Raw genomic sequence first — 18,844 nt, 5'->3', positions numbered from 1 at the left:
CAGCAAGGTTTACCGTGAAAGAGTGTAGCCATTGTTCTAGAAGATGTGTCTTCTTAAATACCACTGCCTCTTTTTTTTTTCCTCCACCAGCTGCATGTGTTTCAATGATCACAGGATCTTCTCCTTCCCAGAGGCTGGTGAAGATTAGAAGGTGAAAAAAACCACACTCGTGATGAAATGTTCTCTGAGCTCATGCTGTCCTCCCACACTGACAGAGCACAGACAAATGCGTGGAGGCAGACAATGTCAGAGTGCAGGAAAGCACAATATGACTGGGAGGAGAGGTGGCGGGCTGAAGAGGGGGCTGAAGCTGAAAGGTGGTGGCAGTGTGATGAGAGGAGGCAGAATTCAATGCTGAGGCTGCTGGAGGGTCAAACCAATATGCTCCAGCATACGGTTGAGCTGCAGGAAAGGCAGCAGGAGTACAGACCGCCGCCACAGCCCCTGTGTAATCAACCACCCTCCTCCCCAAGTTCCATAGCCTCCTCACCCAGATGCCCAAGAACGCGGTGGGGGGGTCTCCGGCCACCCGGCCACTCCACCCCAGAGGACTGCCCAAGCAACAGAAGACTGGCATTCAATAAGTTTTAAAGTTGTAAACTTTTAAAGTGCTGTGTGGCCTTGTCCTTCCCTCCTCCACCACCTCTCCTGGTGCTTCTCTCCTCCACTACCGCTCCTGGGCTACCTTGGTAGTTATCCCCCTATTTGTGTGATGAATGAATAAAAAAAATGCATGAATGTGAAGCAAAAATGACTTTATTGCCTCTCCAAGCGGTGATCGAAGGCAGGAGAGGAGGGTGGTTAGCTTACAGTGAAGTAAAGTGAACCAAGCGGTGGTGGGTTTCATCGAGGAGAAACAAACAGAGCTTTCATACCGTAGCCTGGCCAGTCATGAAACTGGTTTTCAAAGCTTCTCTGATGTGCACCGCGCCCTCCTGTGCTCTTCTAACCTTTCTGGTATCTGGCTGTGCGAAACCAGCAGCCAGGCGATTTGCCTCAACCTCCCACCCCGCCATAAACATCTCTCCCTTACTCTCAGAGATAGTGTGGAGTGCACAGCAAGCAGTAATAACAGTGGGAATATTGGTTTCGCTGAGGTCTAACCGAGTCAGTAAACTGCGCCAGCGCGCTTTTAAACGTCCAAATGCACATTCTACCACCATTCTGCACTTGCTCAGCCTGTAGTTGAACAGCTCCTGACTACTGTCCAGGCTGCCTGTGTATGGCTTCATGAGCCATGGCATTAAGGGGTAGGCTGGGTCCCCAAGGATAACTATAGGCATTTCAACAGCCCCAATGGTTATTTTCTGGTCTGGGAAGAAAGTCCCTTCTTGCAGCTTTTGAAACAGACCAGAGTTCCTGAAGATGCGAGCGTCATGTACCTTTCCCAGCCATCCCACGTTGATGTTGGTGAAATGTCCCTTGTGATCCACCAGTGCTTGCAGCACTATTGAAAAGTACCCCTTGCGGTTTATGTACTTGCCGGCTTGGTGCTCCGGTGCCAAGATAAGGATATGGGTTCCGTCTATGGCCCCACCACAGTTAGGGAATCCCATTGCAGCAAAGCCATCCACTATGACCTGCACATTTCCCAGGGTCACTACCCTTGATATCAGCAGATCTTTGATTGCGGTGGCTACTTGCATCACAGCAGCCCCCACAGTAGATTTGCCCACTCCAAATTGATTCCCGACTGACCGGTAGCTGTCTGGCAATGCAAGCTTCCATAGGGCTATTGCTACTCGCTTCTCAACTGTGAGGGCTGCTCTCATCTTGGTATTCTTGCACCTCAGGGCAGGGGAAAGCAAGTCACAAAGTTCCATGAAAGTGCCCTTACGCATGCAAAAGTTTCGCAACCACCGGGAATCGTCCCAGACCTGCAACACTATGCAGTCCCACCAGTCTGTGCTTGTTTCCCGAGCCCAGAATCTGCGAAGGAGGGAGGGAGGAGAAAATGAAACACAAAACAAGTCTGGTCTATTTCTTGTTTTGAGCCACTTCATCTATCTTTATACATCTTGCTGGCAGCAGACTGTGCAGTACGACCACTAGCCATCATCATCTCCTGGGTGCTCGGCAGAAGACGGTGCAGTATGACGACTAGCCGTCATCTTCTGCTGGCTGGAGGTTAAAAGACAGTGCACTGCCGGTAGGACTGAATTGCTACAAGACAAAACAAGGGAAATGACCTGGCTGAGTCACTCCCATGTTTGCCCAGGCGCCCAATTAAAAGCGCACCCAGGACTAAGTCGATGACAGCTACCAGTCATACTGCACCGTCTGCTGCCAAAAGGCAATTAAGTGCTGCTGTGTAGCAATGCAGTACCACGTCTGCCAGCACCCAGGAGACATACGGTGACTGTTACCTGAGCGGTCTCCATGCTTGCCGTGGTATGGCGTCTGCACAGGTAACTCAAGAAAAAAGGCGCAAAATGATTGTCTGCCCTTGCTTTCACGGAGGGAGGGAGGGAGGGAATGAACAGGGGCCTGACGATATGTACCCAGAACCACCCGTGACAATGTTTTAGCCCCATCAAACACTGGGATTTCTACCCAGAATTCAAATGGACAGCAGAAACTGCGGCTACTGTGAGATAGCCACCCACAGTGCAACGCTCCAGAAGTCTACGGTTGCCTTGGTACTGTGGACACACTCCGCCGACTACATGCACTTAGCACTTGTGTGGGGACACACACAATCAACTGTATAAAACCGCTTTCTACAAAACCGACTTCTATAAATTCGGCCTAATTTCGTAGTGTAGACATACCCTAAGTCCTGTTAGGCTCAGAGGAGGCCCTGGAAAAAATCTCACTGCCTTGACAGGGATGAAACAGTATTTGAGTTCTAGAACTATCTTTGCAAACAACTGAAGATTTCTTATTGAAGAATCCAACAGGATCTAACTAGATTTACATGAATGAACAGATTTAAGGATCCAAAGTTATTCCAAGTACCTATATATCTGAGGATTCTTTCAGCACTAAAGGGCCCAAGAGATAGTAAAATATATGTATCATCTTTGTGCTGGACTCAAGATTAGTGGTTAACTGTGTCATTCTTCTTGCACTCTAACACTGAAGATGCCAGAAGGGAGGACTTAAGAATCCTTTTCCAAGATTTAGGATTTTATTTTTTTTATTTTTAAACTCAATTGTTTGGGTTATAATCCACTAGAAATCAAAAATATAGATCCAGGAAAAGGAGTCTTTGGAGACTACATAAAAAGAAGAAGATTTTTCTATCAACATTCTTATTTGATGCATGCTTCAGGGATGAAGGGAGCACACAAGGAACAACAACCCAATGAATTTCAAATAGAAGTCATGTGCTGATCTCAGACAAAGGTCTAGTTTGTGACAGAACGCACAATGCTTGAACTCATTTTTTTTTTCTGACAAAGCCATTTCCCACGTGGATAATAAAATAAAGAAATTAAAACTGTAGAGTAAAACTATGCCAAGTACTTAAGAAACTAGCTGAAGCAATCTCTGAATCGTTAGCAATTATCTTCAAGAACTCAAAGAGGATGAGTGAGGTCCCATATGGTTGGTGAAAGGTGAACATAATACCTATCTTCCAAAACCAGGAAAAAGGAAGACCCAGGAAATTACAGACCAGTCAGCCTAACTCTGATACCCAGAAAGATTTCTTCTTAACTCAGAGCATCTTTGCAGACACAGGGAGCAGAAGAGCATTACCATTCATGTCTGTCCATGGATTGTTCCTCCATTAAGGCCAGACTTGTCATGTCCCTTAATATGATGTTCCACCATCTAGTCGGTGACTGGCCTATAAGCCTAACTGACCTTCATTGTGCTTATATTATTTTTTTCGGTACCCTATCCATCTGTTTGTCTTCTGCAGCATCCCCACCATCATAATCTTTTTGATTGCTGCCAATCCCAATTCCACATCCTATCTCCTTCTAACTCTGTCTTAACATTGTTCGACTTTACACTTGCCATCCTTCTAAGAACTCTCATCTTTACTGCCCCCAACCGTCTGATGTCCGTTTCATTTACCACCGCTGCCTACAGACCATAAAGTAGCACCGTTCATACACTGGCTTGATAAATGTTGACTTCGATACCAAACAGTGTTTTTTCAGTCCAGGATTTCATCAATTTCCATGCAGCACTCGTAGATAAAGCACATCGTCTTTTAACCTTGGCCCTGATGGAACAGTTAAGATTCTGCTTGTTCTACAGTTCACCACTGCTGCAATTCAACACTACCTATTGTCCCTTTTTTGACATGAAACCATTTAATCTTCTTGGCACTTATTGTAAGTCCAAGTTGACTACACCAATTTTCCAGGGTAATAAAGAGGAATTTTAGAAAAGGTTACCTTAGAAGGCAACCAGAAGGTTACTTTTCTAATGCCCATATATCTTTGTTGAGATGATGGGACCACATCTGTAAGCAGTATTCAAGATGTGGGCGTACCATGGATTTATATAAAGGTAATAAGATATTCTCCGTCTTACTCTCTAACCCTTTTTAAAATTATTCCTGACGTCCTGTTTGCTTTTTTGACTGCCGCAGCACACTGCGTGGACATCTTCAGAGAACTATCCACAATGACTCCAAGATCTTTCTCCTGATTAGTTGTAGCTAAATTAGCCCCTATCATATTGTATGGATAGTTGGGGTTATTTTTTCCAGTGTGCATTGCTTTAACATTTATGCACATTAAATTTCATTTGCCAGTTCATTGCCCAATCACTTAGTTTTGTGAGATCTTTTTGAAGCTTGAAATTGGCATTAAACTCTTCAGTTTTCTCAGTGTCATCCATAATTAGTTCTCCTTCCCTGCTAAGTAGTCAATGTACACGCTCCTTCTTTCTCCTGCTCCTAATGTATTTATAGAACCTCTTAGAATCATAGAATCATAGAATATCAGGGTTGGAAGGGACCCCAGAAGGTCATCTAGTCCAACCCCCTGCTCAAAGCAGGACCAATTCCCAGTTAAATCATCCCAGCCAGGGCTTTGTCAAGCCTGACCTTAAAAACCTCTAAGGAAGGAGATTCTACCACCTCCCTAGGTAACGCATTCCAGTGTTTCACCACCCTCTTAGTGAAAAAGTTTTTCCTAATATCCAATCTAAACCTCCCCCACTGCAACTTGAGACCATTACTCCTCGTTCTGTCATCTGCTACCATTGAGAACAGTCTAGAGCTATCCTCTTTGGAACCCCCTTTCAGGTAGTTGAAAGCAGCTATCAAATCCCCCCTCATTCTTCTCTTCTGCAGGCTAAACAATCCCAGCTCCCTCAGCCTCTCCTCATAACTCATGTGTTCCAGTCCCCTAATCATTTTTGTTGCCCTTCGCTGGACTCTCTCCAATTTATCCACATCCTTCTTGAAGTGTGGGGCCCAAAACTGGACACAGTACTCCAGATGAGGCCTCACCAATGTCGAATAGAGGGGAACGATCACATCCCTCGATCTGCTCGCTATGCCCCTACTTATACATCCCAAAATGCCATTGGCCTTCTTGGCAACAAGGGCACACTGCTGACTCATATCCAGCTTCTCGTCCACTGTCACCCCTAGGTCCTTTTCTGCAGAACTGCTGCCTAGCCATTCGGTCCCTAGTCTGTAGCTGTGCATTGGGTTCTTCCGTCCTAAGTGCAGGACCCTGCACTTATCCTTATTGAACCTCATCAGATTCCTTTTGGCCCAATCTTCCAATTGGTCTAGGTCCTTCTGTATCCTATCCCTCCCCTCCAGCATATCTACCACTCCTCCCAGTTTAGTATCATCCGCAAATTTGCTGAGAGTGCAATCCACACCATCCTCCAGATCATTTATGAAGATATTGAATAAAACCGGCCCCAGGACCGACCCCTGGGGCACTCCACTTGATACCGGCTGCCAACTAGACATGGAGCCATTGATCACTACCCGTTGAGCCCGACAATTTAGCCAGCTTTCTACCCACCTTATAGAGCATTCATCCAGCCCATACTTCCTTAACTTGCTGACAAGAATACTATGGGAGACCGTGTCAAAAGCTTTGCTAAAGTCAAGAAACAATACATCCACTGCTTTCCCTTCATCCACAGAACCAGTAATCTCATCATAAAAGGCGATTAGATTAGTCAGGCATGACCTTCCCTTGGTGAATCCATGCTGGCTGTTCCTGATCACTTTCCTCTCATGCAAGTGCTTCAGGATTGATTCTTTGAGGACCTGCTCCATGATTTTTCCAGGGACTGAGGTGAGGCTGACTGGCCTGTAGTTCCCAGGATCTTCCTTCTTCCCTTTTTTAAAGATTGGCACTACATTAGCCTTTTTCCAGTCATCCGGGACTTCCCCGGTTCGCCACGAGTTTTCAAAGATAATGGGCAGTGGCTCTGCAATCACAGCCGCCAATTCCTTCAGCACTCTCGGATGCAACTCGTCCGGCCCCATGGACTTGTGCACGTCCAGCTTTTCTAAATAGTCCCTAACCGCCTCTATCTCCACAGAGGGCTGGCCATCTCTTCCGCATTTTGTGATGCCCAGCGCAGCAGTCTGGGAGCTGACCTTGTTAGTGAAAACAGAGGCAAAAAAAGCATGGACTCTTCTTAAGTCCATTGCTGGATGCAACTAATTTTGTGCCTTATTGTTTCTGATTTTGTCCCAAAATTTTGGCTCCCAGCTGTTACCTCTCTTGGGCAGAGACCCTTGTCACTCTCCCTCCTGACCAAGGTTTTTCCAGGCTGCACAGTTCCCTGCATATACTACGATATTCCCAGAAAGCCTGACTACCTAAACAGGCTAGAGTCTGCACTTTGCTTTCTCTCCAAACGTGATAAATAGTGTAACTGCTAGCAGTAACAAGTTACCACACAGCTCTTTCTAAGCACATCCATTCTTAAAATGATAAAATTATAAAAAGAACATTAAAAACATTAAAAGAACCTCCATATATGCTTTAAAAAAAAAAGCTTACCTGAGGTCACTCTGACACCAACTGCGGGCTCTGGTAGGTGTCCATTTTTCAAACCCTACAACTGGGTTTTCCCCATGGCTACAACTTCATGACTACCTCATATTCAGAACCAGAACCACCGTGAATAGCTAAGTCTTTCTTTTATATATGGGCCTTTGATCTTGGCCCCATGTAACAGTGATCAGCAGACAATGGCCCAATCTTCAGAGCACAGCGAAGAGGCATGAGACACGCTATTTTGTCCCCTTAAAGGGGTATGAGCATCTCTTCACTTATTCTCCACCCTTGGTGGAGGAAGGCAAACAGATTATGAGGGCCTCCTTGCAGGCTGCTCTTGATGGCGCAGACACAGCTGTAGGGGGCAAACAGGCCAGAGTCTGCCACAAAGTTTTTGTGGTCTCATTTACGGTTTTAATGAGTGGCAGTGCAATACGTGAGGGCCAAGAGGGAGCAAGGATGTCCGCCACTGGATCAGCATGCTCTACCACTTCCTCTGCCTGGATCCTCAGGTCCTGGGCCACCCTGCGCAACAACTGTTGCAGGACCCTACTATCCTTATCCTCCAAGGGCGGGGCCACCGAAGTGCCCACAATGGCCTCATCTGGGGAGGACAAAGACAAGAGCACCAGCACATGGCCTTGGTCACTGCCCTCGGCGCCGAGAGTGTCACATTGTTCATGGGGCTGGTGAGCTGATGATGCTGAGGTCACTGGTGCCGTGATGGCCGGTGCTGAGGTCGTTGGTGCCGAGGTCAGAGGGGCAGGTGGAGACACAGGCATAGTCACCAGAGATAGTCCCGGTGCCAGCTGCTGCGGGGGGATCAAAGGATGCCAACGCGACTCACACCGATCTGGATCTCGATGCCAGGCTCTGACCCAGGAAGTTCAAAAGGGCTACAAAGCTGGTGGTTGCCATGGCGCCGGAGGAGGCTGGCGGTGTCGCCAGGATCTAGACCTCCTGCTGTTGGACCTATCTGAGCAATAGGACTCTGCCCAGGACTCAGAGGTCTCCAAAAATAAGACCACAGAGGAGCAGCACTGGGTGGTGCCAAGGAGTGGTGCAGAGCCTCTGGGGACTGGTGGAGTTCCCCCACATGGATGGCCAGTGTCAGGGAGTGGCGTGCAGGAGACGGGGAGTGGTGTGACATCAATGCCAGCTTGCCCCTAGATGGAATAGGTGGCCAGGTTATCACCGGTGCCTGATCCGTCCTTGGAGAAGGTGGTACCATCAAGCAAATAAGGTTCTGCACTGCCCTAAAGATCTCCAGAGTGGAGGGGAGTTGAATGTCCTGGCCATGACAGTCCAGAGAATGGTAGCGGGCCGGACTCAACTGGACCCCTTGCGGAGCAGGAGTCGACAAGCCCCTGGGAACCGCCGGGCCCGAAGTAGGCTGGCTAGGCTGAGGTCTCCTTGCCGCTGGCTCCTTAGGCTTAGGAAGGGCCCTCTCTCCTGCTTCTTTTTCTTCTGGGGTTCCGGAGATAAAGATCGGCACCTGCCAGAAGTCTTATGTTCAGTGCCATGTCAGTGCCGGCAGTCCTTGGCCTCCTTTCTTGGTGCCAATGCGCTGCGCACCGAAGAGGAGGCACTCGGCATATGCTCCGCCGACCTGGGGTTGGACTGTAGGCGGAAGGCTGCCCCCATGAGGATAATTAAGAGTCTCTGCTCATTATCCTTAAGGGTCTTGAGCCAAAACCCTTTACAAATGCAGCACTTGTACTTTTGGTGACTCTCACTAAGGCACTTCAAGCAAGAAGTGTGCGGGTCACTCTTCGGCATAAGTTTGCCACAGTCTTCACAAGATTTGAACCCTGGAAACTTAGGCATGCCCTGGTGTCGGGGGAGAAACTGGGGGGGCACACTCCCGTAATGGAAACTTAGAGAAATGACTACTAAAGCTACTACTCCTACTAAGAAAAACTAACTATATACAAATCACGATGGGACACTGCCAAAGGCGCTTGCAGAAGCAAGAGCGAGGGAAGTTCTAGCAAGCCATCATTGGTGATAAGAACAAACTGAGGCGGGGGTCAGGTTGGCTGGCCCTATATTGGACGCCATGAAGGCGCAACTGCAGGGGTTGCCCAGGCTGACCCTACAGATACTGCTAGCGGAAAAATCTTCTGACTGTCGTGCACATGCACACCTGATTGGAATTGACATGAACAAGCACTTGAACAAGAACCCATGGCTGGCCCAGGGCAGCTGACTTAGGCTTGCAGAACTCGGGTTTTGGGGCTGAAGGCTCTGATGATGCTCTCCTCAAAAAAATACTGGTACTTATAGAAGCCCTATTCCTACTAAAGCGCCTACATGAGACTACCATCAATTGTTTTCTTTCTTTCTTAGCTAGCTTTGTACGAGTAGGAGGGGTGGGGGACAGGCACATTCTATCAACCTGCTGCATATAATAAAGACACTACATCTGCATTTGTCTTGAGAGATTTATCCTATAATTAGCTTACGTGATACCTATGTATGCGGTGCTAAATATTTGAATAGTACAGTTTGCTGAGCCAGCTCAAGAGAAAATATGCACGTCTTTCAAACAAAATGTGAAAGACAGGCAGCATGTAACTAGCTCTATCCACATTTTGTCTAATGTAGAAATATTAGGGGATAGTAAAACCTTTCCAACAGAATCATTTTGCAACTTACAGTGTATTGTAGCTAGAAGCTGTAATACAGGGGCTGTTAAGTCAGAAAGATAGTCTCAACACATACCATTCACAAGGTTGAAGTGATCGAAAAGCTTGAAGAGATGCATCCATTCCAGCAAAGTCCCAAAGCCGAACATCATAGTCATAGCCTCCAGTTACCAAACGGGCGCCTGAGGGATCCAAACCCAAAGCAGATACCTACAGACAGACAGACCAAAAAGAATTCAATGAAGATAATTCAGAGGTAGTCTGATCTTCCGCTTTGTACTTTTTTTTTTTTTTAAAACTGTAACCAGTGCACAGAATGGCACTAGTCTCACACAGCCATATTTCACAGTCATTGCTTTGGTCTGTTCCTTCCACATGTCAGCCATGCAGTGTTCCATTTTTTGGGAGAGTTTCTGTCACCTCTTGTGTGAAGTCTGAATTATGTACAGGGAAATAAAAATCACTCCTTCTGATGGCAACATTTCAAGAAGAAACGTTAATTAACAAAATATTTAATTTTGTTTCCATTTGTTTGGGGTAAATTATTTTATTTCTGAATGCAGTTGTTTTCATTTCTCTTACTGAAGAAATGTAATTTCCTTTTCCATTACCCATACCAGGAATACTAATATTTCTAGTAAGATAATCATCAAATGACATTTAATTTACATCATTTTATGACTCTGTACCATTTATCCATGCCAGTACAGCTTTACACGTATACTACTTAGTAATTGTTGCTTTCTAATGAAAACTGTAGAGAGCTCATGCAAAAAGCATTAAGAATAGGTGATGCATATACCAAAAGAAGAAAGCCATCATGGAGAAGTAACAACTCAAAAAACTTGAAAATTTACTGGAAAGGTATCATACTAGTCACAAAATCAATAGTTCATTGCTATAATTAAAACACTTACAAAATGAACATTTCTAACACCTCAGCATAAATTATTGCCCTCAGGTTTCAGTGAAATGCAGCATTTCATTATAATGAAATATTCTACAAAATTATGACACATATTTAAAACTGCAATTAATGTGTAATTAAATAATTACACACCAAGAGTTTTCAAATTTTCATAACATGAGGACATTAATAGAAAGTGTCTCATGGCTATCACCCCTTCCACAGGCAATCACATGGATCATACTCCCTCCCCTTCACAATCATGAATTGTGGCATCAATAGTAGTGAATTGCAACATCCCTGCAGCAACTATAGAAATTGCTTCTGTGGAAAAGGACTACTTAGGTAATATTTTCTACCTCTCAGTGTCTTCAGTGCAATAAATTGTGTTTTCAAACAAAGAAAAAAAAATAGAAAAAAATTTACCTGTGACCCCCTAATTTTTATTCTCACAGAAAGTCTGTCTAAAATCCTTAGTGAGAGGAAATGCACTGACATTGTGGTAGAAGCAAAGCTGTCAGTCAAGTAAGCCATTAAGCTTTGTCCACCAACTCAGCTCTCCAGTTTAAGGTCTCCTATAAAGGTATGAACAACTAACTCAGTAAACAGAAGAAATAAGAAATCTGAGAAATGATGAAAAAATTGGGTTCAAATTTTTAAACCCTCCTGGAATTACTACAAATTAAATCCAATTTGAGGGGGTTAGGGTTGGACAGGCTTCCCCTAAGAATGGAAATTAGCAAGTAAGAGGTGAAATTTCATGTGTTAGGTCCAAAGTACATCATTTAATCTCTTTCAGTTGCTTCAGGTTAAGGCAGAATGAGGGAAGAACTAGGTCCTTTGACCCAGAATAGATGGTATTAGCGTTGGAAAAGTTCTGGGCTATGCCACAGGTTACCTTTTCTTCCTCAAATACATAATCAGTAAAGCACCCAGATCAGAAGCCCTTTTTGCCACACGGAAGACTACCCTCAGCAAGAGGAAATAAAGTGACTTGAAGAGATGAGCCATGAGGGCTTGAAGAACAAGTTTTAGACTTCAGAAAGAGCACTTTAAGACCTTGGGAAGATCCTGTAACTTAACTTCCCCAAGGAAAATCTAAATGCAGCAGAGATACTAATTTAGATTGTTTTCTGGCATCCAGAAGCACTTGCCAGTGCTTAAGGGTGAACTCTGAAGAGGTGAGAGACAGTGTCAATGGTCATATCATTTCCATACAGCAGAGTACTGCCTATTTGAAACATGTTTCCAGAATGCTAGAGATCAATATATTCTAGTAGTGCCTACTGTTCAGCAGTCAAGCTATAGGTTTCAGGATCGGGAAGAAGGACTGGGCCTTAATGAAGAAGATCTGGAAATTTTAGTAGAAGCACTAGAAGCAATATGGTCAAGAGGAATCATGATCTTCTGCAGCAACAAACCCCTTGCTAACAAGATATCAAGAAAAGGTAATACATGATTCCCTTCCAGTGGTGGAAGACGCTAATCACATGTATGCTTTTCTGTAAATTTTGTGGGAGTAGTGGAGAGTTCATAGGGAAGTGTGTCTATACAGCTGTAAATATTTCTTCTGGTAGCAAAACCATAGAAACCTGTGGTGAGATTTCCAGATTTTTTTTTTAAACGTGAAAGTAGGCATCTCCTAAAGCGATATATGTCAAAATCACCAGCATCTTTGGTTACCATTATGTATGTCCGAGATTCCATCCTGAGACCTGCCAGAAAAATCCAAGTTGTAAAGGAAGTGATGATAGTGATTAATCAAGCAAATTCCTTTCTTCTGAGTCAGTACTAATCCAATTACCCAACATTATTTTAGAGGTGCACTGCTGCTGGAAGTGCCATCTTTCAGGTGAGATATTAAAAAAAACCCTGATAACCCATTACATTTTTCACAAGAGCAGATATTTATGTCCAGGGTCTCTACACAAACTGGAATTTGGTTATTACATCCTGCCTACCTAAATTCCCCATGTAGTTTCAATTGGATACAGCATTTTTCTTCACTTTCTATCCTAAACTGTTTAAATGTATCACTGTACAAGCGGTCATCAAAAGGTCCCAGTTACCACTTAATCCTCAGGCCCTGTCCACTAAGATGAATTTCACATTTAGGACAATGATAAACAGAATATGACCACTTAATAATTTCCCATTTCTGGAAAAGCTAACTATTTAATAATTTAAATATCTTTGCACACCATTCACCTTGTTTAGGATTTGTAGACTGTAGAGCCTGTGGACAAACCCCATATTAACCATGCATCCAGTTAATATTCTAAAATGGGGTTCTCTGCTACAATTACTATCTGTACTGTCCCAGTTATGATTTGAAAAGTTAAAAAGCATGATGTTCAGAAAATCTCTTTATGTTCTTTTTCCCATGCTCACCTAGTGTCAAAGCTGACAGGAGAAAATTTATCTCTGCAGTTTCATTGGGAAAAAGTAACTCCTATTACTATATACAAGCAAGGCAACTGGAAAATTAATCAGGTTTCTGGAAAGACTCTTTAGCTTGGGAAATCTTTTCTGATTCATTTCAGCTGCACAGGAATACAGTCATCATCAGCCTAAGATCATTAGACTGAAGAGATACAGATGGGATATTTAAGTTTAGATGAAATACATTTAATAAATGAAACTCTCTATGTACTATTGACTATGTCCTGAAAAAAGATATTGAGTTCCACTAATTTTTAAAGGACTGTCATTTTACTGTATGAATGTGTAGATGGGTAATTTCATTATAAATAAACTGGATAGCCCTTCTGTGGGATAACTGATTTTTCCATTGATCTGTTTTGTTCATTCGATCCAATCTATTTGTACTGTATATACCCAATCTGTATCTCACCTCTGCTCAAAGTGATGACAGCTGCATTCTTAGGCAGTCAAAATGTTTCTAAGAGGCTTCCCAGATTGTAGTTCCCAACAATAAACATTTGAATTAGAAATTACAACTTCCATTTTAAAATGCCACACAAATATAGAAACTGCATTAAAGAAGAAACTGCACAACTTGGACATGGATAAAGCAACCTGTTCTCTACAATGTTGTGCCTTTGTTTTATTATTTTTTTGACAAGCATTGATAATACCAGACGTTTGTACTAAAACTTTATAGCCTATATAACCTAGTTTAAATTAAAAGTATATTTAAAATATTGACCAAAAGCGAATCAGAAAATAAGTTATTTTAATATTTCCATAAATGTTTTGATATACAGCAAATCAACTACTCAAAGTGCACTCAGACTATTTACACAGGCCATAACTGAATTACTTCAGGTCTGAAAAATAATGCGTCTTCCAAAGGAAGTGATAACAGACACCAAACAGTACTGTTAAGAAGATGAGATGTTGAAAGATCAAGAATCTATTCATTTAAAATGCAAATGATATAAGGTTTTTAGCAAAGCCTGGCAAACCATCAAGCTTATAAAATATACCTTTCATCTACATTTAAGCAGCATCCAAATGAGCACAAGGTATATTTTATGTTCTGTTCTGACATTTTGAGAATTTGTTCAAATTACTTAAAGGCTCAACAATATTTTTCAAAAAGATGTGTCCATTTCATTTTTAATCTTTTCCAATTATTCAGTTGGCCTGTAGCAGCACAATGCAATGGGAAATTGATCAGTGGTGATCTGAACCAATTTAGATCATCACAGATGTTCCAGAAGATTAGTTGATATACAAACAGTAGTACAGAACACAAGTTTCATTTCTAGGGTAATTTAATTAAACATGTACTGCAAAAGTAGTTTTGCTAAAGGTTATAAACAATTAAGAAAAGCACATTTTATACATGTATGATTCTGCATAAGATCTAATTCATTCAACTTTTCTGCCAGGATTTTGTTAAAAATGCAATGTGATGTATAGTTTTTTAGCACTTAAAATCCAGGCAAACACTTTCTAAAATGTCTGTTCATACTATGTAAATTCCCCACATACAAAATATCTTTCAACACAATCAGATATTTCTTTTTCACCTCTCCTCCTCTTAATGAGAAATTATAAAAACTTCTATGCCACAGCAAATTAGTCGCTCTGGAGGACACACCTCATGTGACAGCCTGGCTTCCTGCGTCTCACTCTAGGTGGCACCACATGGTCCAACCACACTTAAACCATATCTCTTGGCTGAAGTCCCCTAACTCCCAAGGTATTAACAACACAAGTCCAACACTGTTCTGGCATCTGTACGAGTTTCCCTCTGGGATCCTGTGACAGTATAAGTTTGCAGTGAAAGAGAAACAGAATCTTCAAAACAAAGCATTATTTATTCATTCCTCAAAAGAAACAAAGCATTTAGGGCAAAGGGTAACACAATAAAAGGCCCACACTCATGGGTAATACTTACACCTTAGTAAGCTCCCCGGCCCAGCTAACTCCAGCTCCGAGTTGAGAGAGTCATACTCACATCACGTGTCTCTGTGTGTGTGTGTGTTTGCCAGCAGGTCAGCTTTTCACGGACACACTGTAGCAGTCCTTCTAGCTTACTCAGTCCCCCTCCCCCTGCCTTTTGTCAAGGGTCTTTTAGGTTTAGAATCCCTTTTAATCCCAGGCTTTAGCACTGGAAAGAGTAAAACAAACAAGCCTGGATGGAACCAGACAGTTTCTTCCCCACTGATAGCCCAACTGCTGTTACCTTAGCTCCTTTCAAGCTGTTTACCTCAGGGGTCTATTCATTGCCATGGTTTTGTTTCCTTTGAATTAAACCTTATGGATTCACAGAGAATAATATTAACTGAGGTATATATGATATTTATAAAAAATACAGACATTTCCCAGATTTCCCAGTTCTTCATACCATGTTACTACGATTACTAAGGAGGAAATAACAGGTAAACATAAGACTCTTTAAAAAGAACAGGAGTACTTGTGACACCTTAAAGACTAACAAATTTATTAGAGCATAAGCTTTCGTAGGCTACAGCCTACTTCATTGGATGCATAGAATGGAACATATAGTAAGAAGATATAAATATACATATTCAGAGAAGGTGGAAGTTGCCATACAAACTGTAAGAGGCTAATTAATTAAGATGACTCTTTGTTCAGGTGTTATCAGGTTAACAAATAAGCTCCTGTAGTATTTAAATTTGACAGACAAGTTATGGAAAGATTGGTAACATAGCGTTTAATTTAAAACATATGGAAGAGTCCTACAGGACTGAAAGGAAATGAACCTTTAAGTGTTTTATGTAGAATTTAATAGGTTTTATACCTTCTACAGAACGTTTAAAAAAGCACATAGAAAATCTATTCTATATTACATTACATGGGTTTAGAGTAATTTCTATAGCACACCACTGGAATTCTCTCTATGAAGTTGTTTACCAACTTTCCATAAGGACTTAAAATAGTAATTATTTGGTTTTCAGTATTATCATCATCATCATCATAGAATCATAGATTCAGAGTCCAACATCAGAAGAGACCATTGTGATCATCCAGTCTGACCTCCTGTACAACATAGCCCAAAGAACTTCCCCAATATAATTCATAGGGCATATTTTATAGAAAAACATCGAATCTTGATTTTAAAAATTGCCTGTGATGGAAAATCTACATGGCCCTTGGTAAACTGTTCCGGTAGTTAATTATTCTCACTGTTAAAAATTTATGCCTTATTTCCAGTCTGACTTTGTCTAGCTTCAACTTCCAGCTATTGAATTATGCTATACCATTCTCAACTAGATTAAAGAGCCCTTTATCAAAAATTTGTTCCCCATTACAGTAGAGTAGGAATCTCAGAGTTACAAACACCTTGGAAATAGAGATTGTTTATAACGCTGAAATGTTCATAACTCTGAACAAAAAGTTATGGTTGTTCTTTTAAAAGTTTACAAAAGATGGTTACTAACCTTCCGTAACTGTTGTTCTTCGAGATGTGTTGCTTATGTCCATCCAATGTAAGGTGTGTGTGTGCCGCATGCACAGTTGCCAGAGATTCTTTCCCCCCCGTGTGATATCCGTAGGGCTGGTTCTAGTGCCCAGAAGAGGCCCATATTCATGGGCCGGTATAATGGACACTGCCGGCCCCATGTCTTTCCAGTTCCTTCTTGCCGACAACTCCAACAGAGAGGTAGGAAGATGGGTCATGGAATGGACATGAGCAACACATCCCGAAGGACAAGAGCTATGGAAGGCTAGTAACTGTCTTTTCTTCTTTGAAAAAAGTAGTATTTGGGGCACCTTAGAGACTAACAAATTTATTAGAGCATAAGCTTTTGTGAGCTATAGCCCACTTATCAGATGCCCACGAAAGCTTATGCTCTAATAAATTTGTTAGTCTCTAAGGTGCCATAAGTACTCCTGTTCTTTTTGCAGATACTGACAAACACGGCTGCTACTCTAAAACGTTTCTTCTTTGAGCACTTGCTCATGTCCACTCCATGTCAGGTGACTCACAAGCAATGCCCTTGGAGGTGGGCCAGGAGTTACAGATGTGCTGCTTGCAACATAGCTCTTCTGAAACTGGCATCTTGGACCTGTTGGGTAATGGCACAGTGGGCCACAAAGGTAAGAACTGATGACCATGTTGCAGCCCTGCAGATGTCCTCGATTGATATTTGCGCGAGGAACACTGCTGAGAATGCTTGCGCTGTTGCAGAATGGGCCTTTATGACAGCTACAGGCGGCACCTTTGCCTGCTTGTAAGAATCCTAGATGCAGGCTGTGATACAGGATGATATCCTCTGGGAAGACACAGTGTGCCCTTTCATTCTATCTGCCACAGCCAAGAAAAGCTGCGTCAACTTGCAGAAGGGCTTCGTCCTGTCAATATAAAAAACCAGGGCCCTCTACCATCCAAAGAAGACAGACACCTCTCTGCCCATTCTGTGCAGTTTTGCAAGGACAGTGGGCAAAAGATGTCCTGGTTGCTATGAAACTGTGACATCACCTTGGGCTGGAAGCGCAACTGGACCTTACCTTTGTAGATGACAGCGTAAGGAGGATCTGAAGTCCAGGCTTGAAGTTCTGAAACTCTTCTGGCGGAAGTAACTGCCACTAGGAAGGCAACCTTCCATGAGAGGATAAGCAGGGAGTCACATGCCATGAGCTTGAAAAGGGAGCCAATGAGTATGGCTAGGACAAAGTTTAAATCCCACAGAGGAATTGGGTTGGGAACTTTCCATCATGTGATGAGCCTCCTTGTCATCTCATGGGAAAAGATCCATGTGCCTTGAATTGGTGGGTGGAATGCTGAGATGGCTACCAAGTGGACCTGGAGCAATGATAATGATAGGCCTTGGTGCTTCAGACCAAGTAAATAGTCTAATACTGCAGAGAAGCTTGAGTCAGGCAAAGGCGCCGCTCGACTGCTGAGCACGACAAGCGCCTCCACTTGGCCTGGTAGGTAGCTCTAGTAGAGGGTTTCTTGCTACCGAGCAAGACCTACTGTACTTTTTCCGAACAGGCCTGTGCGTCCGGATTTAACCATGCAGCAGACATGCTGTCAGGTGCAGGGAGGTGAGGTTCAGATGAAGAAGCTATCTGCAATCTTGCAAGATTAGGTCCAGCCTACAGGTTCATTCACGGGGCTGCCACTGTGAGATCTAGAAGCATGACAGACGCGCAATGTTGACGCGACCACGCTAGGGCGATCACGATAATGCTCACCTTGTTCTCTTTGATCTTCAGGGGAATAATTGGGAAGGTGTACAGCAGGTTATCCTTCCATGAGAGCAGGAAGACATCAGACAGAGAACCCTTGCCTTGTCAAGCCAGACATGCTAGCCTGCTACAAACACAGACCCAGGTCTGAACCACGTCCCCCAAAAGCTCTGAGGGTACTGAAGCTCAACAAGACAGGGTACTGAAGTCCCAAGCTGCCAGGGAAAATGGGCTCAGAGGTAGCCTCAACACATCAGGTGGCAGTCACAAGTGGGTCTTTGTGACTCAACCCGTCACAGTATGTTTTCTCCACTTTTTTAGATATTGGTGGCAGAGACGCTGGTGTCTGCCAGAGCACCTTGACCAGCTTTACCACCCCCTCATGAACTGGCAAGGCCACTTTAGAGGGCCCCACTGCAGCCAAGATATCATCAAATAGGCTGTCCGCGGGCTCCTTCAATTCCTCTGCCTCCAGCCCGAGGTTGGTAGTGAATCTTTTAAAGAGATCCTGATGAGCCCTAAAGGCCTCCAGAGGCAGCGGGTTTGTGGAGCCTGAAACCACTTCATCGGGGAATGAGGAGGAGGAAGATGCCACCACTACCGTAGGGACTGGGTTGCCTCATGATGGGTTGCCTCTTCCGGTGGAACCACTGGGGTCTTGCTGCTGTGGTTGGAGTCCGAGTCAGCCCCTGAAACTGGTTTAGGTGGGGGTGGAACCC

The 18,844-nt window shown here is 43.6% G+C and overlaps 1 protein-coding gene across 2 annotated transcripts in view; it reads right to left on the bottom strand.

Annotated features, from left to right (window-relative positions):
- The window catches only part of WDR70 (WD repeat domain 70), a 272,758-nt gene that overhangs the window by 165,641 nt on the left and 88,273 nt on the right, over window positions 1-18,844 (bottom strand). For both annotated transcript variants that reach the window (XM_084628341.1, XM_084628340.1), the window contains exon 7: window positions 9,666-9,799. In XM_084628341.1, coding sequence (XP_084484467.1) covers window positions 9,666-9,799 — 134 coding nt within the window. The remainder of the gene's footprint in view (window positions 1-9,665; window positions 9,800-18,844) is intronic.

This window comes from Lepidochelys olivacea (assembly GCF_965140295.1).
Source record: "Lepidochelys olivacea isolate rLepOli2 genome assembly, chromosome: 5".
NCBI classification, from domain to species: domain Eukaryota; kingdom Metazoa; phylum Chordata; order Testudines; family Cheloniidae; genus Lepidochelys; species Lepidochelys olivacea.
The sequence above is the reverse complement of the archived record's forward strand: the minus strand, read 5'-3'. Positions and strand labels throughout refer to the sequence as shown.